Genomic DNA, 26,340 nt, shown 5'->3' on the forward strand with positions numbered 1-26,340 from the left:
TAACTGATACTCTTGAAGCATAAAGTATCAATTTTGAATTCTTGCTTTATTTAATTTTACATTAGATCAACTAAGTACATCCATAAGGGGTCGATTGACAATTTTTGTCATATAAACAATTTTGTAGATCTTACACTGCTGAACATTAGGGGACGACCATTTGATATTCTAAGGAAGGTGGGGGGGGGGGGAGGGTAGAAAGATTTTGAAAATAAATAACTCAGCCTTGACAATCACAAAAATAAATGGTTTGTTCTGTGGTAGATTGAATATAAATTACCTGACTTGCAATGTATTGAAAATGAATAACTCAGCAGGTCTAATCGAAAGTATGAGATGGCACCGGATTCTTCATAAATTCATCTTTTCCCAAAAAAAATCGGGAAACATTTCTCAATTTTTTTAATAATAAAAGTATATATTTTATTTAGATATACTTGAAATGTCTGAAAATTGGTTTCATTTAACTTGAGGTATATATTGTCTCAGGAAACCTTACATCTTTTTTTTAACAGGGCCGTAACTTCATTGAGGCAAATGCTTATGTATTAATTTCAAAGCTAAACGCTTGTCTCCATATCAAATTGTGATAACGGCGAGTGCCTTGCAAGAAGCAAGTTCTGTTTTCCCTCAGACGTAGCCCTGATTTTTCGGGATCAATGTTTCTTATTTATTTGTCTTTTGTTCATTGATTGTCCTTCTGTATTCTGTTAGTGTTGCATTCCTTGTGTAATCTAGTAATTTTGTAATGAAATTGATCATGGGTAAAAAAAAAACAGCAGCCACAGACTCAACTATGTGAATTCCAATTTTGCTTTATCATGCACATTGGTCTTTTGATGTGGTTCCTAGAAACTTAAGTTTTACACTTAATTGATACATTTTGCTTTGAGACCAAAATATTGTCAAAAAATTATTAAAACAAAACTTGCATTTTCAGATTAGGAAAGGGTTTCATTTAACTTGAGGTATATATTGTCTCAGGCAACCTTACATCACTTTTATTTTAACAGGGCCGTAACTACATTGAGGCAAATGCCTCATGTAGGAATTTCAAAACCAAACGCTTGTCTCCATATCAAATTGTGAAAAGGTCGAGTGTGTTGCAAGAAGCAAGTTCTGTTTACTCTTAGACGTAGCCCTGATTTTTCGGGATCAATGTTTCTGATCTATTTGTCTTTTGTTCATTGATTGCCCTTCTGTATTTTGTTAGTGTTGCATTCCTTTTGTAATTTAGTAATTCTGTTATGAACTTGATCATGAGTTTAAAAAAAAAACGCAGCCACAGACTTAACTATGTGAATTCCAATTTTGCTTTATCATTGTTCTTTTGGTATTGTCCTTAGAAACTTAAGTCTTACACTTAACTTTTACATTTTGCTTTGAGACCAAAATATTGTCAAAACATTATTAAACCAAAACTTGCATTTTCAGATTATGAAAGGGTCTTCGGAACACCCAGAAAACATGATTTTGTATCATTTCGTCTATAGCTTCTTAGGCCTTCAGTGGCTCCAAAACCCTTGAAAAAATTTTTGCCTCGCTCGCTGGGCGAAATATATGTATGCCAATACTATATAAAAAAAAAGGCTAGTTGCAACCAAACTTTAATATATGTATGTATGCAATACATGTTTATGCAGTTATATAAAATATAAAAGATTCATTTCTGCAGAGGATGAAGATTAATTCTGATTAAATGTAACATTATGACTTGACTATACATGTTTTATTTATAGTAAACAAGTCATTTAAAAATTGTATGTTTTCGAATATCATAAATATAGTTTTGAAAATGAATAATCAGTCCTTGCTTTAATGAAAATGAAAAATCTTGCTTCAATAGTGCAGAAAATTAATAATCTGTCCTCTTAGCTACAAAAATAAATAACCTATCAAAAACAAATCATCCTGCCCACCCCACCCCCAGGATGATCAAATTCAACATTATTACTCCATAGTTGTCAAAGGTACCAGGATTATAATTTATTACGCCAGACGCACGTTTCGTCTACATAAGACTCATCAGTGACACTCAGATGAAAATAGTTGTAAAGCCAAACAAGTACAAAGTTGAAGAGCATCGAGGACTCAAAATTCTAAAAAGTTGGTTTTTCAAAAAATTCAAAGTTTTGTAATCCATGCCAAATTTGCTCTAATCGCTTTAGTTCTTGAGATATATAGACAATAACTGTTTAGTGTCTTTAAATATCAACTGTATTTGTACGAGGCTAGGAAACAAGGTGTATGCGAGCTTTTAGCGAGCTATTACACCTGTTTCGAGCCGAGTACAAATACATCATTCTGATATTTAAAGACGCTAAACAGTTTTTGTCTTTATCCTGCAATTAATTCCGTATATTATTTGTGTTTTGAAAGACACAAAAACACATGTTTCGCATTTATTTTTTATTTAAAATCCCTTGAGGCCCGTGTATTAATACGATGTACAGTAATCACACATTCAGCTGAAGATGGGTTCGCAAAAAAAGAATCTCGAATGGTCAACAATAATACATCGCTCATAACATAATAACTAATTTCAACAATAAAAACAAATAACAAAACATTGTTCAATTTGAAACAGGAGTGTACGAGTTGTCCTACGCTTCAGACTCGACATTCACTAACATTCATGCTGAAATTGACATGGTTGATTTTGTTACACAATCATACACATTCAAGTTTTGATATCAATAGTTGTCATCGTAGAAAAGACTGCTGTTTATTTGTCTATGTTATCAGAAAATTGGTGTGATTCTTATTGCTCCAAAGAAATGTTGGAAAAGAAACAGAACGTATAAAAGAAATTGTTAATTCGCAATTGATACGTCGTTGGAATGCGATTGCAATACACATTTTGAGGTCACGCGGGTTCATACAATACTCAGTCCGATAGTGGGCGGAGCTTTAAAGCGATATCTGTATAGTATACAGATACAGCATAGCGATCAGTGGCGGATCCAGAAAATTTCATAAGTGGGGGCCCACTGACTGACCTAAGAGGGGGCCCACTCCAGTCACGCTTCAGTGATTCCCTATATAAGCAACCACATTTTTTCCCAAAAAGGGGGGGCCCGGGCCCCCCCTAAATCCGCCTATGGCGATATCTGTAGGGCTGTATCTGTATAGTAGAACACCCAATTGCAGGATAAAAACATAAAAATTGCATTTGACCCCTTTGTTCTATTCTTAGCCATGGCGGTCATGTTTGTTGATGGATCAAAACATCAGAGACAATTTATAAATTAGATACCCCAAGGAACATTAAGTTAAAGTTTGAAGATATACATATTTGGTTCAGTGGTTTCAGAGGAGAAGATTTTTTAAATAATTAACGACGACAGACGACGAACGACGACGGACGACAAGTGATGGCATAATCTCAAATTGTGACCTTCGGGTCCCGGTGCGCTAGAAGGATATAATTTCTGCTGCCGTACAATAAAACATAAACTTGTTATATGTTGTATATTTTGGACACGGGACATTTACTATCTGTAACTAGTATCTATATCTTTGTTATCAAATCTAAAACTCATAATTGATGATTTAGTTTTAATCCCGTGACAAATTATATTGAAGAGGCTCTTTAAAGGGGAAATTAAGGATTTTTGGTGTTTTTATACATACATACTCCGTTTCGAGTAGAAAGTTACAATGTAAAAACATGCATTAAGGAAATCACATCATTTATATAGAATACAGTTATGTTTACAATGAGCCATTTTTCCATATCACTATTTCACCCAAATCAGAAAATTTGATACGATATCAATAAATATATTTATCTAACGAAAGTCGGTTTGTTAAGCGAGAGTGTTTCGTTAGGACAGCTCGTTATACAGAAAAATGAAGTTATTGTCGTTTCTTCTTTGTCTGAGTCTGTGTTATATTGCACACGCAAAAGTGTCGTACGATGGGTATGTATGATTTATTTATTTCAGAAATGTTCCAACTTATAGGTTGATTTGCTTATAAAGAATAATCTTATGATAAAAAAAACCTTATATTCAAACGTATTATGTAAAAAAAACAATACCATGCATTATTTGTTTTAAATATTACCGAGTAATTGCCGTCACGATTGAGTAATTCTGGAATTTGGAGAAAATTATTACAATCAAATAAATCAATATCGATATTAAAATTGATGTCTTACAGAAAAGTAACTCTACAAATCATTTTTATTACCAAAATTTCATCTTGCAATTAGTAGAACATAGCAAAAGATAATTACAAAAATGAAAAAAGTATAATAGCTCGTTCCCCTTTTTCTTATTTACTCTGTCACTGGACAAATCTCGTATGTCGCCTTGTTAAAAAGAAGTCTTGGTAAATGATAAAAATAGATCGAAAGCTTGAATTTACATATACGACTGAAACATTTCCTACTAGTTCTGAAAAATAATAATTCTTTTCATTTTGAAATATATTCAAGTTGTAGTTTCATGGAACACATTTTCGTCTGTTCCATATATGCAAAATATTCAAATTCAAATAAAAACTATGATGCTCTTGAAATAACATCTGATTTTGGTAACCCAAAGATCATTCAATGAGTATTTGTGTAATATTGTGATGAAACGAAGAAGCACATTATTGTTTTTGGTGATTATAAAAACACAAAATAACTTCTTCAATGATTTACTCTAGATTCAAAATGTACGAAGTTATTCCACGGACGGGATTACAAGTGAAGATTTTAGAAGGCATGTACACAGAATCTAAGATCGATCGTGTTGATTTTTGGGTGCCACCCAGGGGAATTAACATTCCTGTTCAGATTTCGGTCTCGCCAAAAACTAAAATAATCGCAACTCTTCGACTCATGGGTATGGACACTACACTGGTTATGGACAATGTACAACACTTTATTGACCAACAAAATAAGGTTGACCTAAAGTTCAAACCACGAGGCAAAGCCGCGGAATTCGATTATGGAGTATACCATGATTTAGCAGCTGTAAGTATTAGTCTGAATCTAAATTCATTGATTATAATTTTAACTTATGAACTGGATATTAAGAAGGGTTATGACTTTCTCCCTATGTTTTATACCATCAGAAGGTTCAATTCAATACGGATACCTTCATTCTTGTTCAACAACAGTTTATATATGAATTTTACATATTTTGGGTACTTATAAAAAGGAACGGCATTTTTCATCGAAAAGTTGATTTCAAAAACACCATCTTGGAAAGTCCATTTTATCTGTGAATGAAATCATCACCATTTCTTCATTCACTGTCGGGTGTACCGTTTATTGAAATAACATATCCCCCCCCCCCCCTATTTTTTCAAGTCTTATTTTTTTAGTCTAAATATCTGAGTACATCATGTTTTTGTAAAAGAAAAAAAACCAGCTAGATTTCGATACATTTGTCATTCGAAAAATATACTGACGCATGACACATAATATTCATAATTCCTTTTAAGATAAACAAAATAAAATTAATAATTTAACAATTATCCTTTTATTTCATTTTAATTTTTGAAGACACGTGTTTGAAACTAGATTCTTCATCACCTCATTCCGATATATAAAAAAAACAATTATAGAGATATGTCCAAAATGTACGGCAAACAGATGTTCGGCGACCAAAAGACATATATATGTCGTGTACATGTTGTGATTTTGTACAGGTTATAACATGTACAAAAATAATGTACATGTTATAACTTGTATGATGCAAAAATACAAGTTATAACATGTACAAAAGTACCTCATACATGTTATAACCTGTACAAAATATTGCTTAAAAATGGTTTTAACTTGTACAAATTTGAAAAACAAAGATATGTTTTTATTATTGCAATAGATGTTATTAACTTCAATAATATTTTCCTCATTTTTTTATTATTCATTTATGTTGGTGTGTTTTGTCATTTTTTGATACAGTTAGTGTTTAGTGGTTGGTAGTACGAAGCATTCCTAAATAAAGGCAACAGTAGTATACCGCTGTTCATAAGATATATATTTTAGGAGTAAGGCCTTGTTTTATGATATTCTTATGACTATCTATTGACATATCTCAGACCTCGTCTCAAAGCTGTTTACTAGGATGATCTTTGCAAAGATATACCTCAGGGTATCATTGTATCGGTTATGTATATTAACTCCTCTCCTGTAGTCCTAACTTTTTGGCCAACTGTAATGCCCGCGTCACACTGTCCCGATTTTTATATACGATTGACACCCGAATGCGAAAATTGTAAGTTCGTACGAAGTTGGTCCCGATCTCGTTAAAATACCAAAAAGTGACCGAAGCAAGTACGATGAATAACGAAGTCTATACGATGGTGCCGAAATTATATACGATAGTAAAAGATGGACATACGAAGGTTAACCGAAGACGGGTATTTAAGCTTCATATTGCAGCCGAAGCCTACACGATGGATAACGATGATGGTGCGATGGCCATACAATGTCGAAAAGACGTCGTGTACAGCTTATGATGCATTTAAATTATATGCCGAAGGCATCACGCTTTTTAAATTGTTTAATCAATATTGAATATATATTATATTGTACATTTAATTTCTGGTTTAATCATAAGACGGAAGACCGTGAGCTTGAAGGGTAAAACTTGACTCTGAGTCTGCATATAATGCCACCAAAATCAGGGAGAGGAAGAGGGAGGGGTATGAGTCTGTACACGAGTCTTCACGAAGTCGTGTTGCCATCGTAAGACCTTCGGGTAGCTTCGTGATTCATTCGTGTTGACATCGTAATGTCAAAACTGCCCGATTGAAACGATGGAAACACGAATGCAATACGATGTTCAAAGATGCATTCCCGGTGACATTACGATGGTGAGGATGGTGATACGAACTCAATACGAACCCTCAACATCGGACGCACCTTCGGGGATTTTTTAACATGTTAAAAAATTTAGAACCCTTCCCGAAGTAGTCCCCGAAGGCTAGAAAAGTGGCCGGTGGTTCTACGATGGTTAAAGATGGTACTACGAATAGCCCGATCTGGATACGATTAGTCCCGATTTTGAAAATTTCCATAATCGTGTTGCCATCTGCGTAAAAATCGGGACAGTGTGACGCAGGCATACGAGATGTTCTTATATAGGAATACTGGGTACATAATCAAAAATCTAAAAACGTATTTAGATTCAGCATGTCAAAGAACCCAAATAAATCATTTTTTGTTAAAATCAAACAAAGATAAATTTTGGACCCTTTCGACCTTAATGTAGACCAATTGAAAAGTGGACCAAAGTAATAAATCTACAAAGTTAACAAAGTTAGATTTAGCATATCAAACGAACCCGATATATTAAATTTTTGTTGGAATCATACAAGTTTTATGTTGGACCCCAATTTGGACCAACTTGAAAACTGGGTCCATAATCGAAAATCTAAATACATGTTTAGATTCAGCATATCAAAAAACCCCAAAATGCCTAATAAAAAAATTGAAAATATTATTGAGGTTAATAACATCTGTTGCAATAATAGAAATATATCTTTATTTTCTAAATTTGTACAAGTTAAAACCATTTTTAAGCAATATTTTGTACAGGTTATAACGTGTACGAGGTACTTTTGTACACGTTATAACTTGTATTTTTGCATTATACAAAGTTATAACATGTACAAACATTTTGTACATGTTATAACCTGTACAAAATTGCAACTTGTACACGACATATATATATAAACGCCTAAAAAAGTGTCCAAATACAAAAAAGGTAACTATAAATGTTATTATTTATAAATATTTCGAATAACAGATATCCTTCCTCAGTCAGATTCTGATGTTAATCAACAGGGGCGGATCCAGCCATTTTAAAAAGGGGGGTTTCCAACCCAGAGTAAAGGGGGGGGGGGGTTTCCAGCTATATGCTCCCATTCAAATGCATTGATCGGCCAAAAAAAAGGAGAGTTCCAACCCCTGGACCCCCCCCCCTCTCTGGATCCGCGCCTGATCAATCATAAGAGGTGTGACCACACATGTACTGCTTTTTATTGATATCAATGATAAGGTACATATGTAGCAGTACTTGTAAGTTGACTAAAAAATTGTATTATTCTAATAACAAAAGATATTCCCAAATATTCTGATTTTAAAGACGAGATGACAATTTTACAGATAAACGATTGGATAACAAATATCACAACAGTATATGCAGATAAAGCTAAAGTTATAGAAGTTGGAAAGTCATTTGAAGGACGACCAATCAGACTGATACAGGTATATTTTTATATATTAGTTCTTAACCAAAAAGAGTCGGTCAGACTTTAGTTAGCTTATGAAATACGTTTAGTCACAAAATTTTCCCTCAAAATGACATAAGAAATATCATATTCCGGCGGAGGGCGGCATGATTTATATTAGCAGGAAACTAACTTTAAGCGTTGGTTCTGTATATTATTGCTTTGTTTTACTTCCTTTAAACTAGTTCAAAATAGGATTGTGCGTAGATAAAACTAACTAGAGAAATCTCCTACAATGTTATATTGAAATTTACCCTTATGAATTTTATTGTTTAAAAAAAATACGAACTTTTTTATTTTTACAATTCGAACATACGTGAAAAGTGACACAACTCATATTTAATTTTATAGATTGACACAGGCAAAGTTCAACAGAAAAATGGTTTCTTTATGGAAGGAGGAATTCATGCCCGAGAATGGATTTCGCCTGCTACTGTGATTTATATGACTGGTCAGGTAAAAAAAAGCACTGGTTTTGTCTTCGGGAGAAGAAAATGAACGCTTCGATCTTATGAAACGGTATATCCATGGTGATTGATATCTGTTTAACGTCCAATATTTAAATCACTAGCACGTTCAATAAAAACATACACTGCCAAGAAATTAGATACCTACCAGACAATAAATATTGTCGAAAAAAGTTAAGAACAATACAAAGTGAAAAAACACCTGTCCACAATGTTCGATGTAATTCTTCACGAAAACAATAATCAAGAGGAACCATCTAAAAGACACAGCAGTGCGCGCACTGAGCGTTGAGAGCTGCTAAACGGATCTCATGTACTGTCAATATAAACCAACGACGCTCTCACTACCGTAGTATTGAACCAGTATTGGCACACACAACGTGTTCATGTAGACACAGACTAAACATTAAACATAGTGGATTCTGTTTTAGATATTGAATCCGTATGTCAATATTTTGTAATTTGGGGTATATTTTTAAAGTTGTCTTGTGTGAAAACTAAGTTATCCTTTCACGGATTTGGCTATACTTTTAATTTGGACCTTTTGGATTATAGCTCTTCATCTTTTATATAAGCTTTGGATTTGAAATATTTTGGCCACGAGCATCACTGAAGAGACATGTATTGTCGAAATGCGCATCTGGTGCAAGAAAATTGGTACCGTTAATTTTATTAACCCTAAACCATTTAATTTAAACATTTAAATTGTTATTTTAATTTTAGATGTTAGATCTGTACGGTACAGACGCCAAGATAACAGACATTGTGGATTCCTACACGTGGTACATTTTACCAGTGTTTAATGTCGATGGATATGAGTACACTTGGACAAAGGTATTTCATTTAAGTTAGATCTTCTTAGGCTTAGCAGTATTTTTTCTATAAAATTAATCCTATTCGGACACGTAAACCAGTATGAAAGTGCAAACACATTTCTCACCAATATAACATAGTGACTGTCTAAGTTTGGATCTTAAAACGACAACAAGGATTAACGCTACCTTTTTTCTTTTTCTTTTTCTTTTCTTTTTTGGTGGGGTGTGGGAGGGGTGAATTGATTTTTTCCCCGCTAGATTATTTGATTTACCTGTTTATAGCTAGAAAAAAAAAAGAAAATGTAAAATCTACTTAATATCCCCCTTATAAAATAATATTTCATTCTATTTGTTTCAGAATTATTAAAGAGATCTGACATGTTTTAATTAATTCATAATACAATATTTCTCAATTTTCTTTTAGGTATAAGACCATTATTTAACATATTATTCTATTTCTTGTTGTAGGACAGGAATTGGAGAAAGACAAGATCCAAACATGGACTATGTCATGGCGTTGATCCTAACAGAAACTGGGATTATGAATGGTGTAGTGAGTATTCTATAAACGTTATTTTATTTTCAACGTTGGCAACAATCAAAGAGTTTGAAATAACATTAACGAAATCAATATTAGTTCATCAGATGTGCATTACACAATGAAAACGATATATTACCTTTGGCAACATATTGCGGGTCTGGCTTACCGGTAACTTTTATCGGAGCATGAGTGAAAGTAGCCATGGCAACATATAAAAAATACCGAACTCCCGCGAAAATTCAAAACAGAAAGTCCTTTATCAAAAGGCAAAATCAAAAGTTCAAACACATATATATATAATGAATGGAAAACGACGTTCATGTTCCTTACTCATACACACATTACCTTATGTAGAAATTGTTGTATTAAATCTGGTTTTATAGCTATATAAACATATAACAAACGAGGGTTGCGTTCTAAGAACAAAGTTTCTTTCAGTATTATTGTCATATACATCGGGGTTATTTGGCAGCATATTAGAATTTTAAAAGCTGTAATCTTAAAACATTTCACTTGTATTTTTTTTTCAAATGAAAGAGGGTGGCGCTAGCAAAGAACCATGTTCAGATACATATTGTGGTCCATCTGCGTTCTCAGAAGTGGAGGTAAAAGCTGTATCCGACTTTATCAATTCACACAAAGGCACTATCAAAGCCTTTATAGATTTCCATAGTTTCTCACAGCTTTGGATGACTCCATGGGGTTATACAAAAGATCTACCAACAGATTACACACAACTGGTAAATATAGACGAATCAATCAATCAAATGGTTTGCCTTCGTTTCACTTTCAATGTTGACATTCTTTGGCTTTAAATAACTAGTACACGGACAATGCATGAGTTATCCATCTCTAGCTAAGGGGTTAAATTAAAGTTCACATGAATACGGATTTAATGAGGTCGAAACATTCACTTGCAAGTGAATAATTCATTATGGATGTTTCTCAGCTTAACCCCTAGTTTTTGGTGGGGTTCGTGTTGTTTATTCTTTAGTTTTCTATGTTGTGTCGTGTGTACTATTGTTTTTCTGTTTGTCTTTTTCATTTTTAGCCATGGAGTTGTCAGTTTGTTTTAGATTTATGAGTTTGACTGTCCCTTTGGTATCTTTCGTCCCTCTCTTAATTTAAAAAAAGATAATGAACCTTGGTTGCTAAAAGCGAATTATTGTTTCAATATTTCACTATTTCACTTTCAATAAAGATTGAACAAAAAAATGATACTTTTAGTTTTTTATATATCTCGTAGCTAGTGCCCCTTTAAAATTAATGAAACCTTTACATATATTTCAAAAACAAACAAAAACGAATTCTGAAGTAAATTCAACAATTGGCTGAGGAAGTAAAATCTGACAGAAACTAATGCTCGACTCTATCAAACAACTGTCAAATTAAAGACTTAGTACCTGTATTTTTCGAAGGACATGGTGTGTTCAACCTTATTGTAAAGCTAGCCAAATATGAGTCCTCCCACTTTTATAACGTACAGTTGTTGATATTGAAATAATGTGTGCGCAACCCAAAATATATATTTGGTTTATACTCTGTTATTATATATCTAATGGATTTCTGGACATGCTGGAGGCAAGGCGTTTGAAAGAAAAGAAAAACAATTGATAGGTAGTAAAAAAAGAACAAGAAATTGGAGAGGTCGAAAAACATTCTTAAAGCAAATCATGCAATTTCTATAATACCCAAGTTCTGAGCATTGCAGATGCAGTTCATTACTATTTCATATAGATAAGGTCAACTGGCATTGGTCGGTATTGACACCAGTGATACATGTAAAAAATATGTCGGATTTTGTCCTCATTCAAAATCGGTTAAGCCATACTTTAAATAAGATGATACATTGACTAGTGTTCATCTTTTTATGTGATATATACACATTTGTTTCAGAATGCTGGTGCAAAGGCTGCGTGTGATGCATTAGAGGTAGATTATGGAACCAAATACCAGCATGGCAATATTGCAGATATCATTTGTAAGTTTTATAAACATGGAAACAAATAAACTCCATGATATACTTTATCGCATCGAATAGATCATTATGAAAGTACTCATATAACCACTGGTCAGAAGATAAATTTATTTTTAAAAAGATTTCTGGGACATCATTCATTTGACCAAAACGATATGTTGGTGTCTCAAACAAATTAGCTACAAGTTTTCACGGTTCGTAAATCACTATATACCAGTATAGACTGTTAGTCGTCTAATGATCTGATCTGTAGTTTTATTGATTTTTTCCTATTCCCGCTTGCGACATTTTGACTGAGTGTGAATTCGCATGACGTTAGATGCATGTATATCAAGAGACGAGCGTAAAAGGGGTTGATCTTTCATGAACACACACAGTTCCCTCGGGTTTTATTAGTTACCTCGATTTGTCTCTTCCTACAGTTATGTTCAGTTTCTTGTATATTCCTCCATTAATTGTGGAGCACTACCCAAAGGGTATATGTTTAGCAACTTATGCACCTTAAAACATAAGGAAACATTAAATTATATACAGATGACCGAATTTGGTTATAATAATCACTAAATAATAAATATCATTAATTAATTCATAGGATTGTCATCATAAAGTTTAAAAAAAAAAATTAAAAAAAATAATAATAGTTCATAATGTGCTGAGTTGTAAGAAAACGTTAAATAACAACTGCATATATTTACAAATAAGAGTTAAGTGGTCTCAAATCAATAATGAAAAGGTTATTTATAAAACCTGTTAAAAAAGGGAGTGGGTTTGGAAAATTTTAACCATATCTACATATTTTTTTCTTCACAGTTTATATAAATGTTCTATATGGAGATCATGTCATTATTCTTTTAATTATAGTTGATATGTTAAAACTTTTAAAAAAGAGAATATTTACTTGATTTACGAGATTTTGATTATTGCTAAACATAGTTAACGTGCCATGAATCAGCACTTAAATTCAGTCATGTTCTTTCATACTACTAGTTATTTTGACCTCTGCCTAATCGTATGGCATTTATATATCTCAATTGAAACGTTACACGCGTGCATACACATTATACGCACTCGACTCCTTACTCCGGCATGATTATGTAACTGACTGCAACCGAATTGGTTGACAAATACGATATGTTAAGTGTCAAGTCAGGAATATGACAGTTCTTGTCCATTCGTTTTTGATGCGTTTTGTTATTTGATTTTGCCATGTGATAATGGACTTTCCGAATTGATTTTCCTCTAAGTTCAGTATTTTTGTGATGTTACTTTTGACTCAGAGAAAAATACGATATACGTGCTACACATATGATTAAAATATATTCATGTGTACTAAAAGGCATACAGTAACTAAAATACCGGTCAATTCCATAAACTGACTAAAATATTATTTTAGATGTGGCCAGTGGTAGCAGCGCTGATTGGACATACGGAGCAGAAAAGATCAAATATTCCTACGCAGTTGAGTTAAGAGATACAGGGGAATATGGGTTCTTACTGCCAGCCGACCAGATTCTTCCATCTGGAAAGGAAACACTAGAAGCACTCAAAGCTTTGTGCAGCTATGTGTTCAATAACTAACAACGTTAAACGTGACTTCGTAGCTTGGTGTATTGTTCATTATAAAAATTTGGAAATTATAAACGTATGAGATTTATAAAATGTAATAAATACATTTCAAGTTTTGTTATATGTTTCATTTGAAAGAGAAAGGTGAGCAATGGAGAACCTTCCGGGACACCTTATGTCTTTGGTGTTCTTGTGCATTTCATTCACCTTCATTTTGTGTTTCTATGAATTGCGTGTTGACAGTTGTTTGCTATACGTGTTTTTCTTTTAACGTCGATGTGTAGCTTTCTATGACGCATGTTTCTTTTGCATCATGGTTCTAACTCATAAGAAAGTCGTAATTTAAAGTAATTAAAGGTTGTTGATATTTACATTCGTCAAATTGTTTTATTTGTCGCTAGTCTTAACTCATCATCAACCACTATAATACACAGTTCGTATATTATGAAAGACATTTCGTTTATCGAGGTTTTTTTTATTAGTACGAGTTCCTCAAGTTTAGTTAAGATGAATATTGCTCGAAGCGTCTTCACTCCTTCATTTTCAAAGATTTGTTTTCGTGTAAAAGTTCATAAGGAATGTAGTTATTAACATTAACATAAATGTCTATGAACGTCTGAAAATCAAGGAAATTTTATCTTTCTGGTTCTGGTGGCATTGCCATTTCTGAATTGAGCACATCTTTTACCATTTCCTCTTTAAATGTCCTGTATCAAGTCAGGAATATGGCAACTGTTATCTATGTATGTTGCACTGGCGTATGTTTTTGTTGCACTTCAGTGTTTCTATTCTCCCATTATTATCCTCTTATAGTTGATGTGTTTTAACCCGTTTTAGTTAGTAACCAGGATTTGTTTTCTCTTAATCAATTTGGGTCTTTTGAACAGCGGTATACTACTGTTGCCTTTATTCATACAATATCTAGTCTCTAATATTAAAAAGAAGATCTGATAAGGTCTCAACTCCCTCAGGCAAAGTTGGCAGATGAATTTGTCTTATTTTGGGTCCTTTTTGGTCATACAGATATTCAATTGTTTCGGTTGTTATATATTAATTACTTTATAAAATACATATATTCGAATTTGGTTTTTCCTCATGAAGGTAAATCCAGACAAGGTCTTCGTAAACATAACATCAATTTTTTTTAATAAATTATGAGTTTTAAAGATATCTATCAGAAAATTATCAAATCTTTGTCAGGTGACTTGTGGAGAGAATGAATGTAACTTGAAGAAGATGGACCATAATTGACAAAGTGTCATGTTTATATATAGGAAAACAAGACAGACTGACTGACGGAGTTGGAATGACGACAGCACAAAATCAAAACCCTGAGTCGCTCCATTTGAAATTAAAACCCCATTTAAATGGAATTTTTTTAAATATAAATATCACAGATTCAATTGAAAAAGTTCCCTATAAATGCATAGGACAATTAGATCATTAGAATTGCAAGTAAAAAACAGGTCATATAAAAACAAATTATGTTGCTGATTACAGTAGGAAATCACGGAGCAGATTAAGTCATTAGAATCAAATTTATTTCACATATTTCAAAGTCTAATGCATACAAATCAGTGTTTAACAATATAGTTAGTACGTGACATTGACTGCTATAAGGTAAATCAACCAACTTTAGAGACACATTGAAATTACCAAATAAAAAGCATTTGTAGTAAAAATAGTTGATTTTATATTCGACTTTGATATTTTCTCAGTTTAACTACAAGCATCAAACTTTTAATTCGTTTGTGATAGCGAATAAAGAGAAATTTATGTTAATTGATATAATTCATTTAATCCAGGTTTTCTGTTATTCTGTTTGTATGAAGCATTCAATAATTTGACTGTATTTATTCACAAGGACCGTTAATTATATAAGTGAGTGCCGAGCCCTTTAAATAATAAAATTTAACTGTCGAGAGTGGAGAAATATCGTAATACACGAGTTATAGTGTCGGAATCTGTTTCCCTAATGCTTTTTATCGTTCTTTTTCAAAGATTTTCAGAAAATTGTGCTCTTTATATGCGACGTCATCAGGCAAGGTCGCCTTTTTTCATGACGTCACAATAGGAAAATTGAGAAGAAAACAAAACATTTTGACGTCATAATCAAATTTCGACTAATCATTTGCCGAGAACAGATTTTTCACTAGTGAGGAGAAATATTTTTCTCACACCGGTCAGGAAATGTGAAAATAGCACAAAAATTAGAGAAATCTACTTTCAACATTTATTTTGAATATTCGTAAAGAACATAGTCTTGGATAAACAGACAATTTAGAGTTTTCAAGACAAAACTGTGATTAAATTTTCTTTTTGTACAGAATATGTTGATGTGATGATGAATACTATTGTGTGCTTTAATGTGATATATCAAATAATAGTACAACTTTACTCACACGGAGTAGCGGCCTTTGGTGAGTATGAAGGGTGGGAAACAACACACAAATCATTCTTAGGTAAATGATTGAAGTCAAACTTAAAATTTTAACAAGCTAAGACGTTATATCTTAGTTAATAATGGGAAAAGGTTATTCATATGAAATTATATTTAAAAGTTTGAACAACACACATTGCGAAAGAAGGTTTTGTTCCGGTTACAAGGTGTTTTTGTTCATTTAGGGGGATAGTACTATTCATTATATATCTAAGTATATGCTATAAAATTCAAATTCCTAAAATTGCAAAATGTATGAAAATTAAAATCCCCAAAATACTGAACTCCGAGGAAAAACTCAGAAAGGAAAGTTTCTAATCAAATGGCAAAATCAAAAGCTGAAACACAGCAATCGAATGGATAACAAATGTCATGGTCCTGACTTGGTACAGGCATTTTCTTTTGTAGAAAATGGTGGATTAAAGTTGGTTTTAAAGCTAGAAAACCTCTCGCTTGTATGACAGTCGCATCAGGTCCATTTTTTTTTTATTGATAACGATTCGTGAACAAAACAAACGGGTTTAACTGGTAAAAAATTCAAAAAATAGGGAAACAGCAGTCACTATTATGTCACAATCTCAATCACCATAAAAACAAACAAACATGTAATTAAGAAGCACAAAATGGCAAATGGAACAAGCATAAAGCCATATTAGCAAAAATTGAAGGTAAAAATGACAAATGACGGGATGTAGAAATACAAAGCCACGTCATATATGTATCAAAGAAGCATAAAAAGGCATATATACAAAGCGTATTAGCTAAATTGAAAGACAAGAATACAAAAAAATCAGCCATTGGCGAGATTCTTGACTTGGAACTAGCACAAGAACATTTGGTTGGTTTGAAACAAGTCGAGTGTAGTTTATTGATGTTCGATTCTTGTGAATCTGTCAACAACATTTTGTTCTTGGTAGTTATGCTTAGTTTATTGCTTTCTACTTCTTCGTTTTTGTTTGCGTCTTTGCTACGTTTTCGTCAGTTGTGGTTAATGTCTGTGATGTTTTTTCACACAGTTTTGGCTGCCCGATCACAATTATTGACACATTGAACTACTATATCTGTGTAGGGTGCGTGCACAGTTTTGTCAATATACATCGGAACCATGAACCATGCGATACAAGTGTGTGTGGGGGGAGGGGGGGGGGGGGGGTAAGCTGTCTATAAAACAGGTTTCACCTATCATGAACATGTATGTAACAAGTCTGGAATATGACAGCGTTTGATTTTGTCAAGCGTCATTCGCCTTTAAAATGTACACTCAGTGCAAAGTCATAATGGGAAAGGGCACAATTATAATAGTAACCATAAAATCGGGACAATTTCATTAAAAACAAAACACAAAAAAAACAACAACAAAAAAAACACCCACACCCAAAAAAAAACATCAGTAGGTTGCACAACTGTATTCATCGGAATAAACTAGTGTTGAGAGACATATGCGGAATTACAAAAACTACATATATATGCAAATTATTTTTGGGAATAATAAATAAACTTGTGATATCACTATAATTGAGAACAAAAATCACAATTACAAGTAAAAACGGGATGTCTATCCCTGTCCGAAGTCTACAAAAGGGGCGACAAATTATCAGTGGTTGTCTTATGTTATGTCTTAGTGTAGTTGCTTTTGTTTGTGTCGGTATTGTTGTTGTTGTTGCTGCTGTTTTTGGTATTTTGAAAGTACCATGTGCTTCTATTTCCATTCATTTACAAGTAGAATAAACTCGGTAAAATTTCTGGCATTACATATTGTATGGTCGTCTGTCTATTAATGGTGCAACTTCATGTAGCACTATTGTCGTAATGATATCTTTACGGATTATTGTCTTTGGTTGCCTGTAGTTGTATCTTTGATAACCTGACAGAAAACTGAAGTTCGGGAAATTATTTATTGTTTTTATATTTTACAGGAGATACACAGGCTGTTGTATGTGAGGGTGACAGTTTGCTGTTATCTTGTGATAAACATCAATTTTTATCCATCCTTAGCGCCAACTTTGGGCGGGAAGAAAATGACGTCTGTACAATTGATAGGAAAATTAACGACACGTGTAAATCGCCGTCTGCGTTGAATATTATGCAGAGTTTATGTGAAGACAACAAGGCCTGCACTGTAACGGCATCAGCAAATGTATTTGGAGATGACTGGCCAAACGTGACACGGTATCTATGTGTATTTTACGTGTGCAAAGAAGGCAAGTCCTGTTTATTAGGGAGAGCTTCGGATTTCATATTTTATATTTGTAAAAATGAAAATGTGTTTTGACAAATAAGTCTAATAGCTCTAGAAGCAAAGCAAATATATTCCTCTCGCGACTAACTGATAAAGTACGGTCAACCTCGGGGATGACAACTAAGGGAGCTACCATTTGATTTTTATGGGGGGGGGGGCTAGGATGAAATTTGAAAAAAATAGGCAGGACAGGAGTTTTGAGTAAAAAAAAAGGCAGGATGAGACACTTGCAAAAAAAAAAGTCAGGACGACAATTTAGGTAAAAAAAGTCAGGATAAACTAAAAAAAAAAAAGGCAGGACCGAACAGAGTGAAAAATAAAAAGGCAGGACAGAGATTACAGCTAAAAAAAAAGGCAGGACAAAATTTTTCATCCTAGCCCCCCCCATAAAAATCAAATGGTAGCTCCCTAATGGTGATATTTTTCGGAGATTTTTGTATGCCTTGTTGAATTCTTCAATATATAGTGCCGTTAATTGATAATATGAAATTCTTTGCATAAGTATAAATTATTCTAAATGATAAGGATGTTCTGGTAACTAACAGAAAACCCTGGCCGTTTTTGGCACAACTTTTTTGATCTTTTGGTCCTCGATGCTGTTCGACTTTGTGCTTGTTTCGGCTTTCAAACTTTTGTATCTGGGCATCACTAGTAGATCTTGTGTGGATAAAATGCACTTCTGGCGTATTAAAATTTTCAACTTGTTGCCTTTTATTGGCTGTTGTTCGTGTGTTTCTTTGTCAATTGTATTCTCCAATTTATTTATATTGTAGTCCTGTGGTGTTGAGTTGTCATCTTAATGTTATATTTCACATGGCTATAAAAGGGGAGGTTTGGCATGCCACAAAACCAGGTTCAACCCGCCATTTTTTTCTTTAAAAATGTCCTGTTCCAAGTCAGGAATATGGCCATTGTTATATTATAGTTCGTTTCTGTATGTGTTACATTTTAACGTTGCGTCGTTTGTTTTCTCTTATTTTTTAGTGTAAATTCACATTGCGATAAGACGTGTCACGGTACTTGTCTATCCCAAATTCATGTATTTGGTTTTGATGTTATATTTGTTATTCTCGTGGGGTTTTGTTTGTTGCTTGGTCCGTTTCTGTGTGTGTTACATTGTAGTGTTGTGTCGTTGTTCTCTTATATTTAATGTTTTTCCCTCAGTTTTAGTTTTTTACCCCGATTTTGTTTTTTGTCCATGGATTTATGAGTTTGAACATCGGTATACTACTGTTGCCTTTATTTATCGACGGTGGAACGTTTGAAGTTTGGAATAAAATATTTTTATTACACTGTCGCATACAATAAGGTGAACAACGAGATTACTACAGATAATTGATGTAAACCACGATATATAGACAAATAAACATAATTATTTGTCTATTAAAGTTTATGCGTTACTATTTCATAACCCAGTTCTATACATTTATATACCTACCGATAACTGAAACGTATCTATTTAACTTTGTGTGAGGCACATATTTTCAGGGATAGATAAACTTATCAAGACCCAAATTATCTAGATGCACCAAAGATGGATAAATAACATTTAAATCTGTAACTTCATAAACAAACGTCTAAAAGGAATCCACGAAACTTTCTTATTTCAATTGTTCGCAATGGGTGTAGAGTTTTGTTACGTTACATGACTCCTATATGTCAAAATATTCGTTATAAAGCATGACAATTGGCTCAATTCAATTTCTTTAAAACAAACATAAATAAACTCATCATAGATATTAAAATTTTGTATTTGCGCCAGACGCACGTTTCGACTACAAAAGACTCATCAGTGACGCTCGATTCAAAAAAGTAAAAAGGCCAAATGAAGTACGAAGTTGAAAAGCAGTGAGGACCTTGAGGTAGAAAAGCCTTAGTATTTCAAAACATTTTAAAAAGCTAATTTATGATTATGACCATATCCACGGTGGGTAAGGTTTTCCTGCGAGAAAACGTTCTGTGCAGGTGGTTCTGTCCTGAGTGACTGGTGCTGGTGATCATTGAAAATATAGAAACAAAGACAAAAAAGATGATATCAATGATAAATCGGGCCAACACAATAAAATATTCTGATAAAATGTTGTAGCGTAATTCAGCAACATGGGGATTCCTATGTTATAATCGTTTTTAAATGTTTTTTTTTTACTTTCAGTATTTGAATCCACAATCCAAACCATAGAAACAGCTATGGGAACTTATAACGTTCAACCCAAGCTCTGCACGTGTGATTGTAACATTCGTGATATCATTCATGATATCGACTTAATTCGCCAAGTACCAGTTTTAAACATAACCAAGTCAATAGCAGTGGATAAATCAGCATTGTCGTCCACAAGGAGAAGATTGACATCTGCGGTCGATAGAAGGACTTCAGCATCGATGATTGGTTACGGTGGCGTTATTATTTTGACCCTGATTCTAACAACCATACTTGTGTTTGATATAGTAAACTGCGTAATGTGTTCAGCTCGTATACCAGACACAAAGTACAGAAAACGTAAACCAAAGACAAAATACAAACGACAAAATGTCACTTGATAGATTTTCGTCTGTTTCTTTTAATATATATCTCGTTAAAAAGTTATCAAAGGTACACGGATTATAACTAAATACGCCAGACGCGCGTTTCGTCTACATTATAAGACTCATCAGTGACGCTCAGATCAAAATAGTTATATATCGAGCCAAACAAGTACAAATTTGAAGAGCATTGAGGACCCAAAATTCAAAAAAAAGTTATGCCAAATACTGCTAAGGTAATCTACTCTTGGGGTAAGAAAATCCTTAGTTTTTCGAAAAATTCAAAGTTTTGTAAACAGGAAATTTATTTAAATGATCATAAAATTGATATCCATGTCAATACCGAAGTGCTGACTACTGGGCTGGTGATACCCTCGGGGACGAAACGTCCACCAGCATATCATATTTGTAATAACATACTTTTCATTTGACGATTTCTACCGTTCTTAACAAAAATAAAAGGTTTTAAATTAGTCTCACGTTTCATTTAAGACCATAACTGATTACTATTCTCAAAATACCGGTATGTATCTGCCAATATTACTTAATATACATTTATTTATTATTTTAGATTATCATTCTTTGAAAAAAAATGTGAAGATGCCCATGGGGGACATGGAAATTTTTTTTTGAAGTGGACGAAAACGACATTATCATGGCATTAAATAAGACGAAAAGAATAATACCTCAAGTGTCTAGGAGCATAATTTAGAACGCCAGAAAGGAATTTGGGGTAACACCGCCATTGATGTTCCCCTATTAATCTTTGTTAAATTTACATTTCAAATCATTTTGAAGAATTAGTCATTGTTTCAAATAAGGTAATACATGGCATGAGTAATGTTTTATTCTGTTCAGTACTAGACCAAATTTCACATTACACTTCAATAATTACATTAGATGTATGTTTCATTATAATACGTTATTCTGATTGGCCAACTGCACATCTCGTGCTATTCCTGAAACAATTGTATTAGACAATAACATTTATCATTCATGATGACACGAGGTCCCACAATAAAGTGCACAGGTAAATTAAATGAAAACTTGATAAAAATCGTGTTTTCATGATTCTAGCTAAAAAAAAAATGTAATTATAAGTATTGAATACTTCTTTTTGTAACTTTATAGGGTTGTAAAAGCGTTGACCGTGCGCACATTTTTAGTATGAAGCGCTTCCGCGCTTCATACAAAATGTACTTCGGTCAACGCTTTTACACCCCAATATTTACAAAAAGCAGCATTCAATTCTTAAATTGCATATCGGAAAATAACCATCACTCGAAGTTTATAACCAATCAGATGCGGGCCAGCCTTTTTTCCTGTGTAAACAATTAACATCAAGTTTCCAAAATATTCTATAGGGAAAAAAAATGGTGCTTAGAAACACCAAAGATAAATTTTTATGTTAAATTTTTAACTGAACTGAAATGTAAGATTCATTTCCTACAACTGTCAATTCAAGGGAATATCTTTTTTTTCGATCATTTTTGTATTCAAACCGGATGTGACGTACTATAATTTGATCGATGGTATTTATACACCTTTTGTCTATATAAGACTCACCAGTGGCAGTCAAATCAAAACAGTTGGAGTGCATAACCAGTAACAGAGACGAAGAGCACAAAATACTACACAGCTAATTTAGTTCAGGAATAAGACACCCCCAAAATCCGGAGTCAAACTCTGATGCCGAAAATGTGGAGTAGCTAAAATATTAGGTTAAATTTCAATTCAAGAGGAAACACATATAAAAACGTCCACAATGCAACCAATTGCAGCCTACACTTAAAAATAAAGCTAAATTAAAAAAGTATAGGGAACACGTATTATAAATGTAAGCATCTAGATCAGTTTAAAAAAAAAGCAAACTCAGTGTATGGCAAATTAGAAAGTAACAGTCTAGTTTAAACATATTTTATTTGCAAAAGTAGCAAAAGGGATTGGACACAAGTTATAACAACATTAGAGACGTCCTCTCCCAATATAAATATAAACACAAAGTACATTAGATAATGGCGAAAAAGAAAAAATACAACATAGTAGTAATGCATGTAATACATACTTCAAACAAAAATTAGAAATAAAAAGAAAAAAGAAAAAAAATACAATATAATAAGGAATAATAATGAAACAACTAGACTGGAGTGAAAGGTTGTAAAGTAGAAATTTAGAATGTTAATTGATTGTTTTAAATCTTTGTGTTATTCTGATATAAGATTGTACGGACTCAAAAATGTCTTTGTTTTGCTGAAAAGAAAGGTCACCGTCACCAGCTAATAGAAGCTCAATGGATATAGCATAACTTTCTAATTTTGAAAACAGTATTTCTCTTGCTTCGTTATGAAGAGCGCACTCTAAAAAATAGTGTATACTATCCTCAACAGGGTGGCCACAGCTGCATGCGGGACTTGGTTTAATATTAACACGATGTAAATCTGAATTTAAAGAACTGCACATATTTCTCAAACGTGTATGAATGATATTAAGTTTTCTATCCCCACAACTAAAATAGGAAGGTGGCTGTATCAATTTGGACTTCATCTTTCGTTTAAAAATATTTATGTTTTTGGACGTACGTATGTCGGGGGGAAGGCTATTCCATTCAATAGTAGTGGATGGGAAAAAGGATTTTCTAGTTATGTCTAGTCTATAACCGGGTACTACATAATTATCACTGTTTCGCAAATCGTAGTTAGATACTTGACCAACAAGCGGGGGCATTAAATCACATAGATAATCAGGGGCAGTCCCATTATGTAAAGAATAGAACATATTGAGCTTTCTGGATTTTCTTCTGTCCACAAGCAATTGCCAGCCAGTTTCAAAATACATGTATATAGCTTCCCGACTAGCAAACACGGGCAACCCAGTTACTAACCTCCCTGCTTCTAACTGAACATGTTCTAAATTGTCGGCTTCTTGTTGAGTACAACCATCCCATAACTCACATGCATATTCCATAACGGGTCTTATAAAAGTTAAATATATACGAGCAAGATAATTTCTATTCAATACATATTTCAATTTTTTAAGAACATTTAATCTTGTGCTTGCACACTTTAAAATATTTTCTATATGTGTATGGAATTTACCATTGGAATCAAAAGTAATCCCTAAGTGTTTATGACAGGAGACAAATTCTACTAATTGGTTTTGAAATTCTATTTCAATATCATCTGGGGAAGTATGGCAGGAGAATATCATAGCCTTTGTCTTATTAGGGTTAAAGTTAATAAGCCAATCTTTAGACCATACTGAAATTTGTTCTAAATCGCTGTTTAAGACATCCTCTATAGTGTAAGGATTATTGCTGGAATAAGAAAGAGATGTATCATCAGCAAACAATCGAGTTAGACTTGTCAAATTATCAGCTATGTCATTTACATAAATAAGAAATAGTAGGGGACCTAATACAGAGTAACAGTCGTTTATCGATACTTAAGTTATCGATGTTCAAATAATAAATTCGTTAACAAGAAACAAGTCAAAGTAAAATAAGGCAAACATTTAGGGAATTCAATAAGAGCAAGACATCAGATGGATCTTCGACAGGTCACGTGAATATATTCTCTAAAAAATCATAATCTTGAAAAAAGACACAATCGGTTATTGAATAGATCAGACCACCAGTCAAATCTTACATCATAAGATCTAAAACCGCGAAAATTTGTCGCTAGTGAGTTTAGACATAAACTCGTTAGAGTCAACCAATTTGTAGCCGTAAACTAATGTTGTGTTGGTGTCAATCATTTTAATTATCACTGTTATAGTGTTATGTACCAGTTTATTCTAGTTAGTGAATTCAGTAAAGTGTGAACGTTGAAATCATCCCGTTTGTCAAAGATTGTTGTTGGTCATATCGACTTAACCTTTTGACAAAAGAATTGTCAACCTTGGTGAACCTTTCATTTCTACGGAGCAACTGTCCGGCAGCGCTTGCATACGGTATATATTATAAGACGCCATACTATGACTTGCGTTTTCTATGAAATAATGATTTGCTTGATAGATTTTAGAGCTACTCAACATGCTCAATGAATGGTTCTTTAGCTGTTCATTCTTCTTCGTCATCGCAGAACTTATCTAGAGTCTCAAGGTTGAAGTATTTTTTTCGAAAGTTTTAAGGGCGTCGTTATATTGAATTGACATTTCTTGAAAATCAAAATCATCGCTTGACACGGTTTTATTCAATTTATCGTAAATACTATTTTGTTTGTTATCAATTACCTTTTGATTATAAATTACCTTTTGAAAAAATTCATAATAAATTTTGTAAAAATATTTTAGGAGTTCACAAGAGAAGTTCAAATATGGCAGTAAAGTGTGAATTAGGAAGACAACCTACTTTGAATCATATACTAACCCTAGTCCTTAAATATTATGATCGACTTAAACAGCTTCCATCTGACAGATTGCTTAGTGAAACATATAAATTAGATCATTCATTATATACTGATGGACACAGATCTTGGCACAAATTTATCTCTAACTCTATTGAAAAATATAATTTAACAGACAATAATCTCAATTTAAAGAACTTAAAGGAAAATATTAATAACCAACATTCTAATAACACTTTGCATAATCTAGAAAAATTACGTTCAATTGAACAAGACAATAAATTACATTTCTATGCCAATATTTATTCAGAAGAATTTAAATTGCAAAATTATCTATCTTATAAATGTTCTCCTAATATAACAAGAAATCTTACAAAATTAAGAATTAGTTCCCACCCTCTTTTGATTGAAAAGGGTAGATATTTCAGACCAAAAATTAAGAGAGAAAACAGAATATGCTCTAACTGCAATCAAATAGAAGATGAAAAACATTTCCTTATTCATTGCAAAAAATTTGAAAATTATAGAAAACAACTATTTAATAAACTAAATTTTAATTCACAAGATCTGTGCCCTGAAAAAGTTATGGAAACCATTATTAGTTTACTTAACCCACAAAATATTGATGACACAAAAAATATATGCCATTACATACAATTATGCTTTGAATCTTTGTAATTTTATTCATTTAACCTTGATTTGATATTTTGTCATACATAATATATATTTATTTATGTGATGTAATATCATGTTAATGTGGGGGAAGACATCATTATACTTGTATTGATTTTCCTGATTTAATAAAAACTTGAAAACTTGTTATCGGTCGTCCCACTGTCTATATCACTCTGTTCAGCTCTTAATATTATTCCGTATCATGTCTTTGTGACGTCAAATACGTTGACCCGGCCTTAATAACTTTGACCCGGACATATCAGCGACGTCATAATGTTTGAACCGACGTTAATAACTTTGACCCGAACTTATCAAGTCATCTTTTGTGTGCTGGTGAAACAAAGAAATTACTTCTGAAACACGCAAATATAGCCCGATAAATCGATTATCAGATTATCTGCATATTGATATTGTAAAATATCAGCTGCTTGACATAATATGAAGGCTTTTTGATCTCGTTCGCTACGCTCACTCGACAAAAAGCTTCATATTATGTCTCGCAGCTGATATTTTACGATATC

The 26,340-nt window shown here is 33.0% G+C and overlaps 2 protein-coding genes across 2 annotated transcripts; both read left to right on the forward strand.

The window, feature by feature from the left end:
• Positions 1–3,766: 3,766 nt before the first annotated feature.
• LOC139523467 (carboxypeptidase B-like) lies at positions 3,767–13,718 on the forward strand. Its single transcript, XM_071317528.1, has 9 exons — positions 3,767–3,923; positions 4,657–4,966; positions 8,111–8,212; positions 8,587–8,691; positions 9,426–9,536; positions 9,986–10,070; positions 10,596–10,798; positions 11,955–12,039; positions 13,430–13,718. Exons 1-9 carry the CDS (start codon positions 3,853–3,855, stop codon positions 13,612–13,614), a joined length of 1,257 nt encoding a protein of 418 aa, XP_071173629.1. The 5' UTR covers positions 3,767–3,852; the 3' UTR covers positions 13,615–13,718.
• A 2,093-nt stretch (positions 13,719–15,811) lies between these two features.
• On the forward strand, positions 15,812–20,874 carry LOC139523468 (uncharacterized). The gene is made up of 3 exons (XM_071317529.1): positions 15,812–16,022; positions 17,959–18,243; positions 20,434–20,874. The coding sequence occupies exons 1-3, from the start codon at positions 15,944–15,946 to the stop codon at positions 20,817–20,819; spliced, it is 750 nt and encodes a 249-aa protein (XP_071173630.1). The 5' UTR covers positions 15,812–15,943; the 3' UTR covers positions 20,820–20,874.
• Positions 20,875–26,340: the final 5,466 nt, after the last annotated feature.

The sequence above is a fragment of the Mytilus edulis genome, chromosome 5, assembly GCF_963676685.1.
Source record: "Mytilus edulis chromosome 5, xbMytEdul2.2, whole genome shotgun sequence".
NCBI lineage: Eukaryota > Metazoa > Mollusca > Bivalvia > Mytilida > Mytilidae > Mytilus > Mytilus edulis.

Bases quoted from the DNA above. Each gene is read 5' to 3' on its own strand.
- LOC139523467 (XM_071317528.1), top strand. From the start codon at position 3,853: ATGAAGTTATTGTCGTTTCTTCTTTGTCTGAGTCTGTGTTATATTGCA. The intron at 3,924-4,656 runs GTATGTATGATT...GATTTACTCTAG, and splicing joins GCAAAAGTGTCGTACGATGG to ATTCAAAATGTACGAAGTTA. The intron at 9,537-9,985 runs GTATTTCATTTA...TTCTTGTTGTAG, and splicing joins ATGAGTACACTTGGACAAAG to GACAGGAATTGGAGAAAGAC.
- LOC139523468 (XM_071317529.1), top strand. From the start codon at position 15,944: ATGATGAATACTATTGTGTGCTTTAATGTGATATATCAAATAATAGTA. The intron at 16,023-17,958 runs GTGAGTATGAAG...TATATTTTACAG, and splicing joins ACACGGAGTAGCGGCCTTTG to GAGATACACAGGCTGTTGTA. The intron at 18,244-20,433 runs GCAAGTCCTGTT...TTTTACTTTCAG, and splicing joins ATTTTACGTGTGCAAAGAAG to TATTTGAATCCACAATCCAA.